The sequence below is a fragment of the Gymnogyps californianus genome, chromosome Z, assembly GCF_018139145.2.
Source record: "Gymnogyps californianus isolate 813 chromosome Z, ASM1813914v2, whole genome shotgun sequence".
Taxonomy (NCBI): domain Eukaryota; kingdom Metazoa; phylum Chordata; class Aves; order Accipitriformes; family Cathartidae; genus Gymnogyps; species Gymnogyps californianus.
The window spans coordinates 84,899,665-84,917,167 of record NC_059500.1 but is presented as its reverse complement, the minus strand read 5'-3'; the positions used below and the strand labels follow the sequence as shown (position 1 = coordinate 84,917,167).

General features: G+C 36.3%; 1 protein-coding gene across 1 annotated transcript in view; it reads right to left on the bottom strand.

Moving 5' to 3' along the window:
- Positions 1-17,503, bottom strand: part of NEDD4L (NEDD4 like E3 ubiquitin protein ligase) — a 223,099-nt gene that overhangs the window by 45,612 nt on the left and 159,984 nt on the right. The window contains exons 7-12 of the mRNA XM_050912459.1: positions 11,679-11,740; positions 11,472-11,574; positions 10,373-10,539; positions 7,715-7,847; positions 6,395-6,571; positions 1,130-1,204 (exon numbers count right to left, since the gene is read on the bottom strand). Coding sequence (XP_050768416.1) covers positions 1,130-1,204; positions 6,395-6,571; positions 7,715-7,847; positions 10,373-10,539; positions 11,472-11,574; positions 11,679-11,740 — 717 coding nt within the window. The remainder of the gene's footprint in view (positions 1-1,129; positions 1,205-6,394; positions 6,572-7,714; positions 7,848-10,372; positions 10,540-11,471; positions 11,575-11,678; positions 11,741-17,503) is intronic.

The window sequence follows — 17,503 nt, the reverse complement described above, 5'->3', positions numbered from 1 at the left end:
TTCTTTGAACAACAGCTATTACACGCATCTGTAAGCAGCAAATGTAGATACACTAAAGAACTGCTAGAATACGTGAAAAAATTAAACGGAGAGAAAAATGGTTATTGTGTCTGCCCAATAGCAACAGAAAGAACAAGCAAAGGAGAGACATCAGCTTTAATAACAAACTTATTGATATACTGTATTTACTCACTATTCCATAAAAAAGATACACAAATTTGCTATTTGTAGATTCATATGTAATATATTTCTAACAAAAAATTGGGAAAAAAAAATCCTGGAAGAAAAGTATCATTTTTTTAAAATATTAAATTATTTTGAAAATCTGAACAGTTTTATTCAAAAGCATATCTTGCACCATGCTATTTTAAGTAGTCTCTCTACAGCCTACCACCTTTGCAATCTTCATACTTGGGTTGTAGGACAAAACATGTAGGACTTTCTATCAATTAGATCAAAGGTGTGCATGGTTATGATGTGAGAGAATCTTTTCTTAAAAAAAATCTTTTTATCTTTTCCTGTTTGACAAATCTACTTAAATAAAATTGCAGAAGCTGCTGCTTACCTAAATCACTCAGATTAAAAAATTACAACAGATGCAATTCTATTCAGTTCTATCGTACGAGGACTGTCACAAAAAGGCTCGTTCTAACTACGACTAAGTAAAACACCAATCCTTTTTAATGTTATACAGATTTATATATTCGAAGTAAAATCAATTTATGGGACACAAAAATATACCTGATAGGAGAGTCCTGTGGCTGCTACAGTTCCAAGTATAGATGGTGCTACTGCCCTCTGCTACCCCAGCTGAAAACAACCCTTAGAGGATTTTCTCTCTCCACTGACTATATCTAGAGTGTAGTAAACTAAACTTCTATGTTAAGATAACTAAAAGTTAGTGTGACTATGCTCTCAGTTTCAAAACGTTTTTCTCTTTCATGAATGTCCTCATTTTAGTTGCTGATCACGATGATATTAATTTGGTACCCATTACTATTTGGGATAGTCAAATGCCCATACTGGTAACTGATCTATACCTGACTAGAATTGACCTAATAAAAGATATTACTCAGAATCAGAGAATGTTCAAACAAAAAGAAAGAAATAGAAGTTAGCTTTGGTTTACCAAGGATAGCTGAGACTGTTCAGCAACCGCGTCTGTTACACTGCAAGATCTTAATCTTGAAGAAGGATCTCTTTGCTGGGAAAAAAAAAGAAAGAAAGATGTCTTTAAGTTAAGGTGTCTTAAAACATGGGGGTTTATTCAATAATTTTACTTTTGTCCCATTTAATCCAAACCCCTAAAAAATAATATTTATGTTGCAGTGTCTTTAGTTTTAATACTTCTACAGAAATGTGGCAAGCAACAAAAAAAATCTAAATTCTCAGCATTCCATCCTGGACTGTTTCAGATTAACTGAGAAAAGGAAAGTACTTGGATACACATCTTGTATTCGTCTTTAGCATCCAAGTTACAATGTTTTATTGACCTAATCTAAGAGAAGAGGACAGGCCATCCCATCTGGGAAAACACGCAGGAAAATTAACAGTTGTGGAATCAGCAGTAAAGGGGAAGATTAACTAAAAACATAATGGGATGTGAAAATGCCATGGAACTTTTGAAAAACTATTTTCAAATATCTTTGGAAGACATTTTAGAGAACCTGGAGGGAACAAAAGCAGTATAAGGAAAATGTAAAACTTCTGGCTGAATACTGGTGATGTAGTCCTTGGAAAATCAACAGGCTAGAGTTAACAAATTTCTACATACGGCTTCCTGCACCAGTTAACCCCTATATTCATTACTCGCACAGGGGCACGAGAGGATGCCAGTTCTACGTGGGGGCTGATTATGCGGTTCTCGTGTCCACGACATCCTGAGCCTGTGGCTGGGAAAGCAGCAAGTTCTGCAGAACTTTCACTGGGATTACAGCCACAGGAGGAGCCTTGCTGAGCTCATCTGTTGGCATATTAAGAAATTTCCAAACTTGCATCTTAGTACATGATGCTTAGCTTACTCTTCAATAACAACATTAAGAACAGCTTTAAACTTTAACAAATGGCAGAGAAGTGCTCAGAAGTTTGCTGGCTGGAGTTAATCCAGAAATTTCATAGGAAACCAAACTAACTGCTAGAGATAGAACTCTATATTGTAATGATCATTAGGGCATCTATAAATATAATATAAATAATACAAAAAAAGGACATTAGAATATACCCAATTACTAGATAGATTACTTATGTTTTACAGGTACAAACCTCTTTGTAACAAAATCTCCTGTAAACAATTAGTATCTGCTTCTGTCAGGTAGTGGTATATACAATTTCTCTGTTGACAGTGACCCTTCATATATATTATAAAAAAAAGGGCTCATTTATTTTTCTAAAGGAGAAACGTCAACATGAACAAATTCCGACAGAAAAAAGATGTGGTATTTTTTTTCCTGCTGTCATAAAAACAGTGGCAGGATGCAGCAGTATTACCCCAGGTCAAAATACTAATTCCAGGAATTCTGGTTTGAACTCAGCGAGGATCAGGTGAATTGCTCTGAATTTCTTTGGAAAGGTCAAATAGAAAGGGCAATTCTTACGTTAAAAATCCTCTGTCCCACATGACTTTGTAAGTGTAAGTGATGGGAAATCTTAGCATAAAAGCAGGTCAATTTGTCCAGCAAGAAAAAATTTTAAGAGGGATGGAAAAAAATCTGAGCGATTAAGCTAAGAACATTGTTTCTTAGACAAAAATTAAGCAGATGACACTTCTCTTAAAACCAAAAACTGCAATGAAAACTGTAGCTGTAATACAGCTCTTCAGGGAGTAAATGCTCCACCTTGGTTTTCATTACTTCATGGTGAAATTCACAGATGGCATGCATTATTGACAAAAATTAGGCATTAAAAAATAAATCCAAAATCAAATACTATGGATGAGACCTCAAAGTCTTAAACATTTACTTAAAAATTTACAGTATTTCTTTTAAAAAAATCAAGTCTTAATTTTCCTCTTTGCCTTCTAGTTTTTGAACTTCCCAAGACACATCCTTCATGATCGTGACTTAGAAACAAAAAAGCCCTAAAAAAAGCCAATATGCTAGCATGTCTGCTTGATACTAAAATGTAATTCCTCACAAAGCTGTGAGATTTATCAAAAATAAGGTGATAAAGCACAGTGGTGTCAAGTGACTGAATTCCATTCCATATGGGACAGGCTCAGATTATAAAGGGACAGCACCTGAGAAGTGACAAGGATCAGTAATTACATTTTCCACTTGCTACAACATTGGTTTTGGGACTCCCAGCCACAGAGGCTTCTTCACATCCCAAAATTACACGGAAGACCTCCAAAGATAATTTCAGCTTTTACTTCTTGATAACTAGACGTTTGCTATCCAATTAAAAAATGTTTCAGAAGGAACTAATGTGCCATGCTAATATTCTTTATATTTATGAAGGAACTAATGTTCTGCCTATATCAGTTAGCAACCATTGCCCTGCAGAATTAATAGGTAGTCTACAAGTGTAGTCCAATGTAACAAACACGTAGGTATTACAGTAATTTTGAAATATCCCCATAGCCGGTACCAGGACATCTAGAAGGCATTAGGCATGGCATCAGCAATCATTTTCTGTTACTGTCATGAGAAATCCCATATAATGAAAAAAAAAAACAAAACCAAATACTGTAGTCATGAGAGCTGGCAACAAAGCAAGCCATGAATAGAATATTTCAGTTGGAAGGGACCTACAAGGACCATCTAGTCCAACTGCCTGACCACTTCAGGGCTGACCAGTCTTCAATAAAAGACAGTATTCACACAGTATTCAATAAAATCTATCAGCATCTAAATAGCATTTCACTTCAAACGCATTTTCTCACACAGCTTTTCTGTGTGGTTTGATTGAGGTGGTAAGTTCCATGTACAGAAACAAGCGCTGGGTAATTCTTAAACTTATTATTTTGCATAATTGATACCTGATCTTTAATCAGAGTAACTAGCATTACCCTTTTCTGGATATTAACGGTACGAGTATGAATGCACTAATAAACAAGCAAATGACCTAGCCTATTTATAACCACTCACATGGGCACCCTTATGTACCACTGAAAGATAACGAAGCAACACTATGAAGCAAACTATTTGAGAGGCGTATCAGAAACTCCAACTCTTGAAAACATCAGTCCTAAGAGCACATTCTGTTAAAAGATCAGTGTTTAAAAAAAAAAAAAAAAAAGAAAAAAAGATGTAATTACCTCTTGCTTCTATGTTATGCAAAAGATTAATGTGAAAGGATTTGTCTGACAAATGTATTGACCAGCAAGTCTGAAGTGTTTTCTGGCATTACACAGATATATGAGAGTGACAAAATACTTTAACACACATACTATCACTCCTCAACTATCTGCTGGCAATTTATCTGTGTTGTAGATTAACTATGTATGGATGTAGAGACATTGGAGCTGTCTCTGTGTAAAACAATCAAAGGTCAGGCTGGATATACTAGGCACTCTGTTGGGGAAATGCAACTGTAAGGGCTTCTAATTTCAGCCCACAACCTGCAGATCTGAGCTAGCTTTACATAAAGCCAGTTTAGAGCTGGTGGGTTTGGGAAAAACCCTGGATCCAAGCTTCCTCCATGCAAAGTCATGAAGCTGATCTCATAAGCCTTCGGGAATCTGGATCAAGAGGAAACGTCACGTGGACATACCTGAGCACATGGATTATAGCTTGTGTTCAGCTGGAAGTGCCAAACTTTTCCTGCCTACCTGGCTCAATCCAAATGAAGCTCTTGGATGTCTCTGTACCATGCTTGCCAACCTCCAAATTGGGAGGAGTTATTAGCCCAGGGTAAGCACTGTTCATTCACACGGAACCAGCTCAGACTTAAGTGCTGGATCAGGACAGTGAGCCCTCAGAGAGGCCAGAGCTGTGGGAAGCACAGTTCAGAGACAGGAGCTACTTTGACAGATATGCTGGGGCTATACACTAAACACTGCTGACCCACTCAGTCTCTGTGGGCAGACTTCTGGGCGCCTCAGCAAGGCATCTTAGAGTAATTTCACTGTCTGGTTTTTTCGGTTACTTTCATCATCCCAACACTGTTACACTGGATAATGCACAGTAACAGAGATTTTAAATGCTTTGACAATTTCTTACTTTGCAAGTGTGGTCTGATTATAATTTTTATTGCACTGATAAGAAAGATGCTATCACCTAATGGCTCATAAAAGAGCTAGTTTGTACAGGAATATAATTATTGAATTATTTTAATTAAGATAACTTTGCAGCTATAACATTTATTTATTATTGTTAGCGTAAAAAAAGCGTAGGCCCTGATCTTGCGACTGAAACGATTTGATTAACCTCCTGCCCTCCAAATGAAGGTCTACTAAAATCTGCAATTATCTACAAAAGCACAAGTGACTCTTTATGCAGATGGTTAGCCATCAGAGCTATAATTTGCTAACTAACCTCTAGATAACATTCAAATCATTAAGACACCTACTGCATAGGCTCTTTGTGAAAAACTTGCACCTAATCAAGATTCTATTTCATCAGAACAAGAGTAAATATGATTTCTTATCTCTTGAATTGCAAAGGTACCTTGATGGCATATACCAAGAATAAAAAAAAAAAAAATAAATCACAGCATGATGTTCTGTTTAATACTTACAATTGTTTTCTTAATCTGAGAGACATAAGACATTTCCCCACTTGCACGTGTATTATCCTTATTTTTTGTGGTATCATGAGTCTGACAAACTAATGGATAACACAAATATAGAGAACTTTATTTGATTTTACCTCAACTAAACTCTTATGGTGAGACAAATTTTTTCCAGACTAGCCATTTACAATCTTGTGGAGGATTTCACCAGAACTACCTACTTCCAATTCTAATCCTTTGTTAGTCTTATAATAGTTGATCCAGTAAACTATGAGGGGTTTATAAAATCCTAATATAAGAAAGCACATGCTTTAATATAAACATGTACAGTTATAATACTGAACTTTAGAAAAATTACCATGTCGTAAAATGGATGACGATTGAAAGAGCATTAGCGGTTTTTCCTTTCCTTTGGAAATTCTTAGCTTTATACTCACTAGTATTACGTATTTTGTTTCACTAAAAGGTGTAACAGTAGCAAAGTCTGAAGTTAAACTAACATAGAAGAAAACATTAAATCTAAACTGAGGAATTCTGTTGTTCAAGTCAGTTTGCTCTATGGTGAAATTATGATGCATTTTTTGGAAGATAATTTTAACTGTATGCTCAGGTTTTCCTGAGACCAGCAATTACTACCTATTTGTGTAAATGATTCAGATTATGTCAAACTAACAGAAGATTAGAGTAATAGAGGTTTATATAGAAAGAGCAGCATGTCACGTACAATCAAAGAACTGAGTTGTTCCCCATTGGAATCAGGAGTGACCTGAAGTCTTCTGCTCAGTTCCTCAGATAGCTCCTGAGGACTGGTACGGGACACTGGAGATGCAGGAGGAGGTGGCAATGACAAGCTTAAGGAATCTCCACTTGCACTTGCCTCCTCTGAAATCGTTTCCCAAGGCTAACAAAAGAGAAGAAACTATGTTAAGGATTTATAAAGACAGATCGAGTCTTCTTTCCCTTTGCCTTCTATGTGACCATGTCATTGTGACAAACACAGGTGTGATCATCAGCCTTAATATTTAACAAAATAAACCAATCCCTAGAACACACAAACAAACATTCGACTCAGTGTGAAGCAGTCACAGGGAAAAATGGTTTTCATGTTGACTTCAAAGTGGTCTCCATGTTCATGATGACACAATGCTTTATGATTCAACACAGAAAATGATGTAGATGAAAAGATGCATAAAAAAAGAGTTCTCGCTAAACAAATGCCATTTGAAATTTTGTTCAAAACATACCTAATTCTGCACTTACTAAAAACTTGTAAGAAACAACCGTTGATTTTAATTTAGAATAAAAGGCATAATAGTACTCATTAGTATCTGCAAATCAAATATTAACAGGTCACAAGTGCAACAATAGTTTCAGCAATCTATTTGTTGCTCTCCATAACATTTAGTGAACCAAAACTAGCTTTCACAAAGAACTTTGTGATTCACATAATAAAATACTCCTTAAAGTTGAATGGGATTAGAACTTTGCACAGACTCTCACTCAGGCCTACAAATATCTACCAAATTTAATTTATTTAGTCTAGCTGTAAATTAAATAAACACTCACCCTGATTAATAAGATCTCAGAATTCTAACTAAAACCAAGTATTTGGGGAAAAAAATCATCAGCTTCTCTTTCCTCTAAATCAAGACAATAAAAAAAATTGAAGTACACAGCAGTTCCAGCCAGTATGTTACCCTTCTTTTTATTACAACTTATTCCACTGTTATTCAAAGCAGAATACTGAAAGTGTTTCCATCAATGTATACAGAACAAGCAATGCTTGGAATGATAAATGTTTCTCCCAGCATTTGCATAGTATTTAATATTGTGCATACATTATCAGGCACCCACAAATGCATGGGACCTTGAAAGCATAGCTCTGTTCAGGATTTTTATTGTGTCACTGGTATTTTACTAAGGCAATTTCCACAAATACCATGTAAAAACATTACTACATATGTTGTATAGTAATTAGGTTACAAATGAGAAACACATCAGCTTGAAGTTAAGTCAACTTCTTAAACCCAGGACGTTTACATACCTCAGGAATGTCTCCAGTCTCCATAGGTTCTGGTTCCAAATCCTCACTAATGTGTCTCCGAGAGCGGAATCGCCTATGGGCTGCTTCTTGGTTTATTTGTCTGATATTGTTATCTGAATCAGATCCCACATCACTGGATAGTAACGAAATGAAAGCATGTGAAGGAGAAAAGAAGAAGAAAATAACGAATGTGAAACTAAAACACCTACTGTGTCCATTGCTTCCAAAACCTCATTAATGCTTTTGATTATAAAAATCATTATTCTTTAATATGTCAGGCTTCATAAATAGGAGACCATTTAATCCCTCAATCCAAAGTAAATAAAACTGGAAGCACTTCACAAATGTCATAGACTCATAGAGTACCAAGTTGGAAGGGACCTCAAGGATCATCTGGTCCAACCTTTCTTGGCCAAAGCACAGTCTAGACAAGATGGCCCAGTACCCTGTCCAGCCGAAACTTAGAAGTGTCCAGTGTTGGGGAATCCACCACTTCCCTGGGAGATTATTCCAATGGCTGATTGTTCTCATTGTGAAAAATTTTCCTCTTCTGTCCAATCGGAATCTCCCCAGGAGTAACTTGTACTTGTCATCTAACACTGCAAATTAACATTCTTTATACATCAAAGTTGGCTGAGCAGAAATGGAAGTCCACACTCAAATATACTAACACATCATTACTCATCCTTTCCTGTGATGACCAGAATCATTCCTGACACAGAGACTTTACCTTTGCCCCTGTCTTTATGTCAACGATTGTTTTCCTTTTTGCGACAGCCAAAGCAAATGCAAGCTGTTGCGGTATGGATGACTTTTTGAACTGGCTGCATCCGCCAGCTTGGCTCACACCAGCAGTGGTGGAAATGGAAAATACCCCAGTTCCCTTGATGGAGACCTGCCTGGCTTGTGGGACTTCGCAATGTGCCCAGCTAGATATAAATCTCTATTTCAGTACTCAATGGGCAGATGTTGTTAGAAGGCAGTATTGTATTTGAACGTCTCCTTCAGGATGAGGGACTGTAACTTTGAAAGATGGTTATGTTCAGGAAAAACTTCTTTGTGCAATCATTTTATCATTGCACATTTTAAAGAACTATGAGAAATGAACTACTCTCACGTTCCAAGTGCAGACATGGACTGTACAGCACTCAATGTTTTTCCTTGATGACCAACTTAGTATATGAGTTACTGGTCTAGAAGTGAGAGGTTATGTATCCTACTTTCAATCTCATGAGACCTTCCGCTCCTAGTCGTTTCATAAATTCATAGAATTTAAAGGCTAAACAGCATCATTTTAAAGTCTTCACTCTTCACCAAGTCTGGTGTCATGCATAAAGTTTATCAGTAGTAATTATGCATTTGTTTCCAAACTACCTGTGATGATACCTAGCTAAAAGCGAACCCCTGAGGCCTTCATTGTATACACCCATCTGATGATGACGCTTTCTAGTGTTGATTAGTTTTTGGTATCTGCCAGTCAAACATTTCTGAATCCATGTACTCTTTACTTCATTTAGCATAGTCGGATTACAAGGAGGTTCTAAATCAAGTAATTTCTAAAACCTGCTTTTTTATAGACACTTATTGACCATTACCAATCATAATGACAGTAGTTGATGAGATTTACTTGACAAAACACACACTGCTTAGTAAATAGCTCAAATAGTTCAACAGTAAATAGTTCAAAACATACAGAAGAAAATTTAATTCAATTCTACCTACAATAAACGCATCAGACAAGAACAACAAATAGTGCCTTAAATAAGGACAACACACACTTGCATAATTTAGCTACGGTTATGAATATTCAAGAAAGAATAACCATTACTGTTGTAATAAGCAATAGTGGAAGAATAGTCACTACATAAAAATAATGCAAAATGTTTAACTAATACATGATTTCATATAACTCTTAACATTGTCAATTATACATACTTTTAAAAATGTAAGCTTGCTACAGCTTTATAAATCTAATCATAAGAAATATATAATGAAGGTTTGAAGAGGAACTCCACATTAGCACAACCAGTGTACATCGGTAATGCAGTCTATACACTGAATAATAATCAGGATCTCCTCAAAGTTAATCAGTTTAACTTAATTAAAGCTTAATAAAGTTGACTTTTTTTTCCTTACCTTTTCAAAAGTCTCTATAGAAGAAAGTAATTTATTCCTGTTAAATTACTTACTGAAAAATTCCACATCTGTCTCCCAATATTCTAGGTACGTTGTTAATGCACTGACTTCCCCCCCCCCCCCTTCAGATTTCCTAGAATTTCCCAGAATGCCTATGTGTATATGTGATTTGCTGGGGGTGGGGAAGTTTCGCTCATTCTTAAAAAAAAAAAAAAAAAAAAAAAAAAAGTTTCCTTTTTAACTGGAGATATCCAGACTTTGGTTCTCAATTTACTAGCACATCTGTGAAAATTTTTCCATGAATAAAGTATAGTTTCAGCTACACAGCACAGCACCAAAATTGTGATTAATCTGTTATTGAAAAGAATAGTATACCTTTATAAACTTCTTTGTAAAAGTCTTAAGACTTTTTCCAGCCTTGAATTTGTAAATTCAAAATAGTTATGTTTGTTTGAAAAAATCACTACCCTTATTGATAATTTTGCACACATCCAGAACACATTGCACTACCCTGCCACTTACATTAAACTTGGTCGATGCCACTGAGTAGTCCTGTTGTTATGGTTGACGTAGTAAGTCCGCCCCAGGTTGTCCACCTTTTCTTCCCATCCAGGAGGCAGTGGAGGAGGTGGTAACTCCTCCTGACGTTGAGATGTGGAGTCATTGGAATCAACCACATCCCATCCATGCTTAGGAATGGAGAAAAAAAAAATTTAAAAATTTTGAAGTTCAAGTAAAAGAGAAGTTATTTCATTGTTGCTTACATTAGCATATAGGTGCAGATTCTGAATATTTTCCAAAGAGAAGTTCAAAATTACTTAAATGTAAACCATATAGAAATAGAATAAACTCTGTGGTTACAGTGTGAACCTCATTTCAGTGAAAAAACCCTAAAATCCCATCAGTCTATTACAACAGGGATTCTCAAACGTATTTGAGTGGTTGCTTGTTCTAGTGGTGGCTAGGTGCAGATTCCCAGTCAAGAAGCCAAAGAGAACCAACTGCTAACTTTTGAACGCAGAGATGTATGGCTTGGGATGAGCGCCCTCATTCCCAAGTTACAGATGACTGCTGCACACTATTAGTAAGGCAAACTTGGGCCGACATTCCCTGTCAGCTGTAATTGCAGCTAAGTCTTAAAATGGATGATGGCTGGTAAGAGTGCTGAGAAGTCTTTAAACCTGCTGTGCTTGCATGAGCTTTATTCTCTGCAAAGTCAATGCCACCAAGGAAATAAAGAAAAATGTTATAACACCTATTTTGAAACGGCCTCTGAAGAAGAGGTACCTAATACAGACCATTATGTTTATAAATTACTTGCACAGACTTTCTGAATTCTTCTGCTTGGCATGACATCCACTTCTACTTGCTCACAAACTGAGTCAGACAGACTTTAGAATTCATCGTGGCAGCTGAAATACTTTGAAATACTTGAAATGGTTGAGAAAACACCAGGTTACAGTTAAAAAAGAAAAGAAAAGAAAAAAAAGCTGGAGAGGGGGAGGAGAGTAAGCTGCTACTAACACTGCTACCAGAGTTTTATCTTTCAAGGTACAACTTTTTCTACAATTATACCTGAATCTCTAATAACTTGAATGCTTTCACAAGCATTAAGCCTTACCTCAGATTCATCCCTTTGATCATTGTTTTCTTCCTCTTGCCCACCATTTTTAGGCATATAAGCCATCTTCAGTCTCAAGAAACCCTTTACACGAGATTTGTGGCTAGAAGACAAGGAGGTACATTTCGTTCAACAACCCTTAAATCGTTGCAAATAACAAACCTTGAAGTAAGAAATGTTTTAAAACACAAAGGTCCTCCCCCTCACCTTCTTGGTCTGAGAAGGAAATCCTTAAATGTGTACGGCCTTTCCATGGTTGGGTCTTCAGTCTATAAACGTTTAAGAAAATGGCAAATTAAAGGGCTTGCCCACAAGTACAGAGACATATAAAGAACATTCACATCACAGATGCGGTAGAAATGCTAGAGAAGACGTTTACATAAGGAAGTTCCAGCAGGCAGACGGCTACCAGTGCGTTACCGCTGGATGCTAGCAGCAGCTGCAGGAGCAGCCCACTAGGTGTCACGGCAAATGCCAGCGATGGGCTCAACCAGGTCTCGTTTGTAAGCGTACACAACGTTCACAACTCAGAAACTAAACAAACCCCTTCCAACTTTTTCCAGTCACCCAACAGCAGTGTTCAAGAAGGCTGCATCTATTTCGAAGCAGTATTTTTTCTGCACTTCAGAAAGTGATGAAATAAAAAATGAAAGCCAACTGAGGAGGAGTTTTATTTCAAAGCAGCTGAGACTTTCAAAAATAATTAAGACTTTGAAATCTTTTATGATGTACATAAGTAATATTATCAGGCTGACAGACTACATCTTCTGATTTCCATTTAATTGTAAATTTCATAAAGCATTAAATCTTGGAAACTTCCTATTACATTAGAATTTCAGCTTTATTATCAAATAAGTTACATCCTTCATGTCTGCGAGAACACAGATGCTATAGGTACAAAACTAGGAACTTAAAAATGACAAGGTAAATAAGAGCATCAGAAATCCATATACATATTTCATCTCTTGATTGTTTGGGGTACTTTATTCTAATTGATCGTACGATTTGGGCTGACAAAATTGGAAGCATGAACTGTGTTACAACGAAAGAGTAAGCACATTATCATACACCCTCCGGTAAGACTAAAGATCTGGTACCTCAGATTAACACCAACTTTCTCAAAAAGAGCACAAAGTTAGTGGGTACTTCTCACAATGCTGCGCTTGTCTGCCATCCACTAAAAAAAATGACAGTATATCTGTAAATCCCTTCCCAGCCCTAGCCCTAAAAATAGGAATACTTCTCAAGTCAAATTCTTTAACCAAACCTTTCTAAACACAGAATAACTCCCAGACTATTATTCATTAAAAGCTGTTGCCTGTTGTATTTCAAAGTCAATAAATAAGAATTTAAAAAATCAATCCTAACTCATTATCTCAGATATTGTATCAAATATCATACAGACTTTCTTTTCACCGACTGAACTACTACCCTGCAAGGCATTTCCTGCATTGAGTGTCCACTTAATCTGAGACAGACTTCCCATTTTTTCATAGAGACAGTAGATTTTAACCAAATCAACAGGACATGAAAGCATGCATGATCGAGTAGTACTGCTTTTTAGTACTCAACTGTAAGTAACATACATAAAATAAGCTGTATATTTTAACCAAATTTTGTAGATAGTAATTAGATAGTATTAGCGAAAACAAGGATTTTGACAAACAAATCAGCAGTACAGCTAGAATGAGAAAGCAAACATTTGTTAATAAATACACCACAATGTCTCTTATGAAGGTACTGGAAGGATGAATGAGGAAAGTATCAATTAGAACATGAAGATATACAGTATGTTTTCCAGAGCATCAAATTAGTACACACACCTTAATAAGCATATAAATAATTATAACAGAGTATGAGAACACACCCGCAGGCAGGTAGGTAAACACCCTGCGGAGACACTGCTATGTTACACCTATAGAAAGAATGACTGTTCTGAGCTACATATTGTGAGTTTTCCCAGAGGAAATTTTTTGGGAAAAAAGTAGCTTCTGGAGCTGAAGAAATTTTCTGCAAAGACGGGGAGTGAGGAAGGATTTTGTACAGGAATCACATTCACTTTCTAGTGAGCCTAGAAGAAAATGGGAAGTTCTGGACTGCAGAATTTCATCGTTTTAGCGTAATGGATTTTATTCTTCAATGGCAGTTAAGTAGCTGATCCAGGAAATTATACAATCTTGGATTTCCTATGTAAAGACAGTAGACAACTTTAAAACAATTTGAAAAAGTTTAGCATTCCACTCAAATGTGAGCTAGAAAGGTATGCACGCTCATGTTCTACGTAAGTCCCCAGTGAGAGGAGAATGGTTCTCTTCCTACAGAATATGGAAGGAAAACAAAAAGCTGCTAATTCCTCAAAGTGGCTCACAGAAGGTGTGTGACGTCTATAGTTCTATCTCAAATCTTGCCAATGATTTTTAATTATTAAAAATAATGTTCCCTAAAAAGGAACTTTAAAATACTACCTGACTCTGCAAAATAGGCATGCACTAATACCTCCCTCATCATTTTATATTTCATAGTATGTTGTTTGCAGCACACATGTAGCTTAACACTTGAGGACTTTTTCTACAGTGATATACAGGCTATTTAGATAATGTCTGCGCATATGGATACATGTAAATGGAAATACACACACAAGTACGGGTAAAATAATACTACACAATACAGCTTATACGACATGAGCTCATACGAGAATGGAATGATGCATTTTTCATCAGAATGCATTTCTGATCGTTCCATCATATTTTTCAACTATTATAGTTTATAAGCCAACAACAGCAGCATTATGACTCAAGATCAACTTTAACAGACATATCTAAATAAGCATCACTGAAAATCATCACAAAGCCATTTTCCTCCTACAATAACATCCATCAATAGCAAGAAGTCAAATTCAGGCACAAATAGCAACAGTCATGCTGAAATTGACACCTTATTTTGATGTAAACATTTTCAATAACTTCCACCATTCCCATGTTCATCCATTCAAATACGAAAAAACCCCTCCGAGTTCACAGAAGTAAGACTAACATGTGCAACATTTTAAAAATATTAACTACATCCAAGCAATGTTAGTCATCCAAAACGTTATATAATATCAGAAAACACTTATACCAAGCATAAAACAATCACTATATATATACATATATATGTATGTATGTAGAATTTACTAGAAAACTTCATGAAGTAGAAAGTGTATTTTTTACTATTTACAAAGAAGATGAAAAACAACTGCAGTGTTTCATACTTTTCGTGCCCTGTGACCTCCTAACTTCAATTCTTTCATCAGTGACCTCCTAACTTCAATTCTTTCATCAGTGACTGAATTCAGCTTTGAAGCATAGGGTAAAGTACAATATGAATACAAAAAGACAAAAGAAATGCTTTTTTGGCACAAACATTTTCTGCAAAGTTCATTTTGGATTTTTGTCTACTAAGTGAAAAAAAGAAAGACCATACAGCAATATTGAAAAACTGAAACTGAAGCAAATCTACCCCTGAAATAAAGAATTTATTTTTACTTATATTTGAAAATCGTTTTGACTGAGGCTTTTGCAGCATGGGATGGTAGTACTATAGTCATATACCTAGCATCGTGTAAAGTAAGTTTTCTAAGCAACGTATAGACTTTATCTGCTGTGGGCACAAATTGAGGTTGACTTCAAGCTTTGTACAATTTGAATGTCATACGGACCCTCTTTGTTCCACCACTTCACCTTCTTTGATGGCAGGCTCTGTATAAAATAATTCCTCATGAAATACCCAACATCACCGATGTAATTTCAAAAAATCTTGATTTTTAGTTATTTGTCTTTTTCACTACAGCATCCCTACAGAATCTCCAACCCAGCACAATGTCTTCAGCCTTTTCAGCAGTTTCCCATAGAAACAGATTTGATGAGGACACATCAACTGAAGGCAGAGGCACAGACCTCTCCCTTAGACTTTTTCAGTGAAAAAGTCTAGCAGTGAAAGCTTGAACGCACTGGAGTCAGTAACAATTCTGCCATTGTCTTTACCGGACTATGATTACATTTAGGACAGCATTGACTAGTCTCTGAATGTTGAGCATCCTTCCATGGACAGATTATATGCACAATCTATAAAAACCTGAAGATGGGAGATTCACATCCTAATTTACAACCAGCCAGCGCTATGTCAATTCTATGCTCACAGAATTAAAGGAGAACCCCACCCTTGATTATATAGTAAATAGAAATTCCACTTAATTTAGGCTGTAATTTTGCCCGCTGTGTGAAGACCATGCAGAATCCTGGCTGCCAGGAGGAAAACAGACAACTGGAGCTTCACAGAATTACAGAACAAGCTTTACACTTAGAATCCCTCCATTTATTAAGAAACAAAAACAAATAGAGAAAACATTACCACCCTCAAATGAAACACCTCAAATATTTGATTGCTGACAACAAAATGATTCAAACTCTGTGTCAATTACTTTTAATTACTTGCTATTAGAACTCTTACTGCTGGCAAAGAATTCAATTTTAGCTAAAATAATGAATATACCACGTAGTTCTTGCAGCCTTTTGGTTTTCCATGCATTTGCTGAAGCAAATCTGCTAAAATGAAGCTTAATTAGGCTTATCTATACCACCTGTTTTTTGCACAAAAGGTTTCTCTGACCACAGATGTGCATCCCTTCCCATGCAAATCTGATGCAAACCAGCAGAACACACCTCTATGTCACCACTTCCAACAGTAACGCAAGTCGCTAATTGAAGTAATAAGTATGTCTTTCAGCAGCAGTGCTGACTTTAAGAGTCTCCCCTCCAGTGATTATTCCTGCCCCAAAGCCAGTACAGCTGTTTGCATGGCCATTTCATAAACTGGACCAAGGAAACAGCCTGAGTTAAAAAATAAACCATCCAAAACTAACTAGTTATGAATAATGCAGATCTAGTTCACCATGTGAGCATTAGACCCAGGATAATTAAGCAGGCAACAAGAAGGTGTGAATAAACGGCAGGGGTCTGCCCAAGCAAACACCACTGCTTACAGAAACGCGCACTGACTACATACCCAGGAGACAGCGACGTCAGTACCTACAAAACCTGGATTTGCATCCGCCGTACGTGTGTCTACTGTGAACGTAACCTCTCCCTCTCCTAGTCAGAGTTCATAACACGTGAGGAAAAGCAACCAGCCAGGCACACGCTGGCACAACGCAGTGGTGCGGCAGCTCTCAGCTGATGCGCTCCAGTCATCTCACGGCTCATCTCTTACACCTAACAGAGATGCCAGACTTTAAGTTGTCATCTCTCAGTAACTAAGACTTTACCAATCTGTATAAAACAAACTGAGGTACCTGTACAATGTTTGGTGTTTCAGAAAACATCTGTAAATAAATGACACTGAAAGCAGGCATTAACCCAAGTATTTAAACTCTAACTTTAAAAAAAATAGAAGAAAACCCTCCAAATATCAGCTTTTCTAAGTTGATTCATATTTCTTTGTATATAATGTATTTAAGCTGTTTAAAATTGGAAAAACATCCAAAATACATACTTTCCTATCACATAGGAAAGGCAATAGGCACCTACATGCCTCTTAGAGAAAAAAATCTATTTATACATGTGTAGACATTAAAAGTTATATGTATGCATATTAACAACTATAATGTACGTTCTGACAATATCACAGCTTGTAGAATTATCATCAATAATGTCTAATGTCAATGTCTAATGAATGTTGTTGTATGTGCTATGGCACTCATGAGTATCTCGCTATTTCCATTATTACTTAGGAGTCCTTCAGATAAGTTTACTTTCAATTAGTAATAAAAACCATAATTTTACTCAAATTTGCTATGAAGACCAGTAATTTTATTACATTTTCAGAAGAACTGAATTTTTGTAACTTCTCAAGATCCTGTCATGCTAGTTTAGCAGTTTCTCTGGTTTCAGTCTGTGGCTATTGACTTTAGAAGGTTTGAAGTAATATCAAAATGTGCTATCCACTTTCCCAGACAGAACTACTATCCCATAACGTTAACAAGCATATTATTGAGA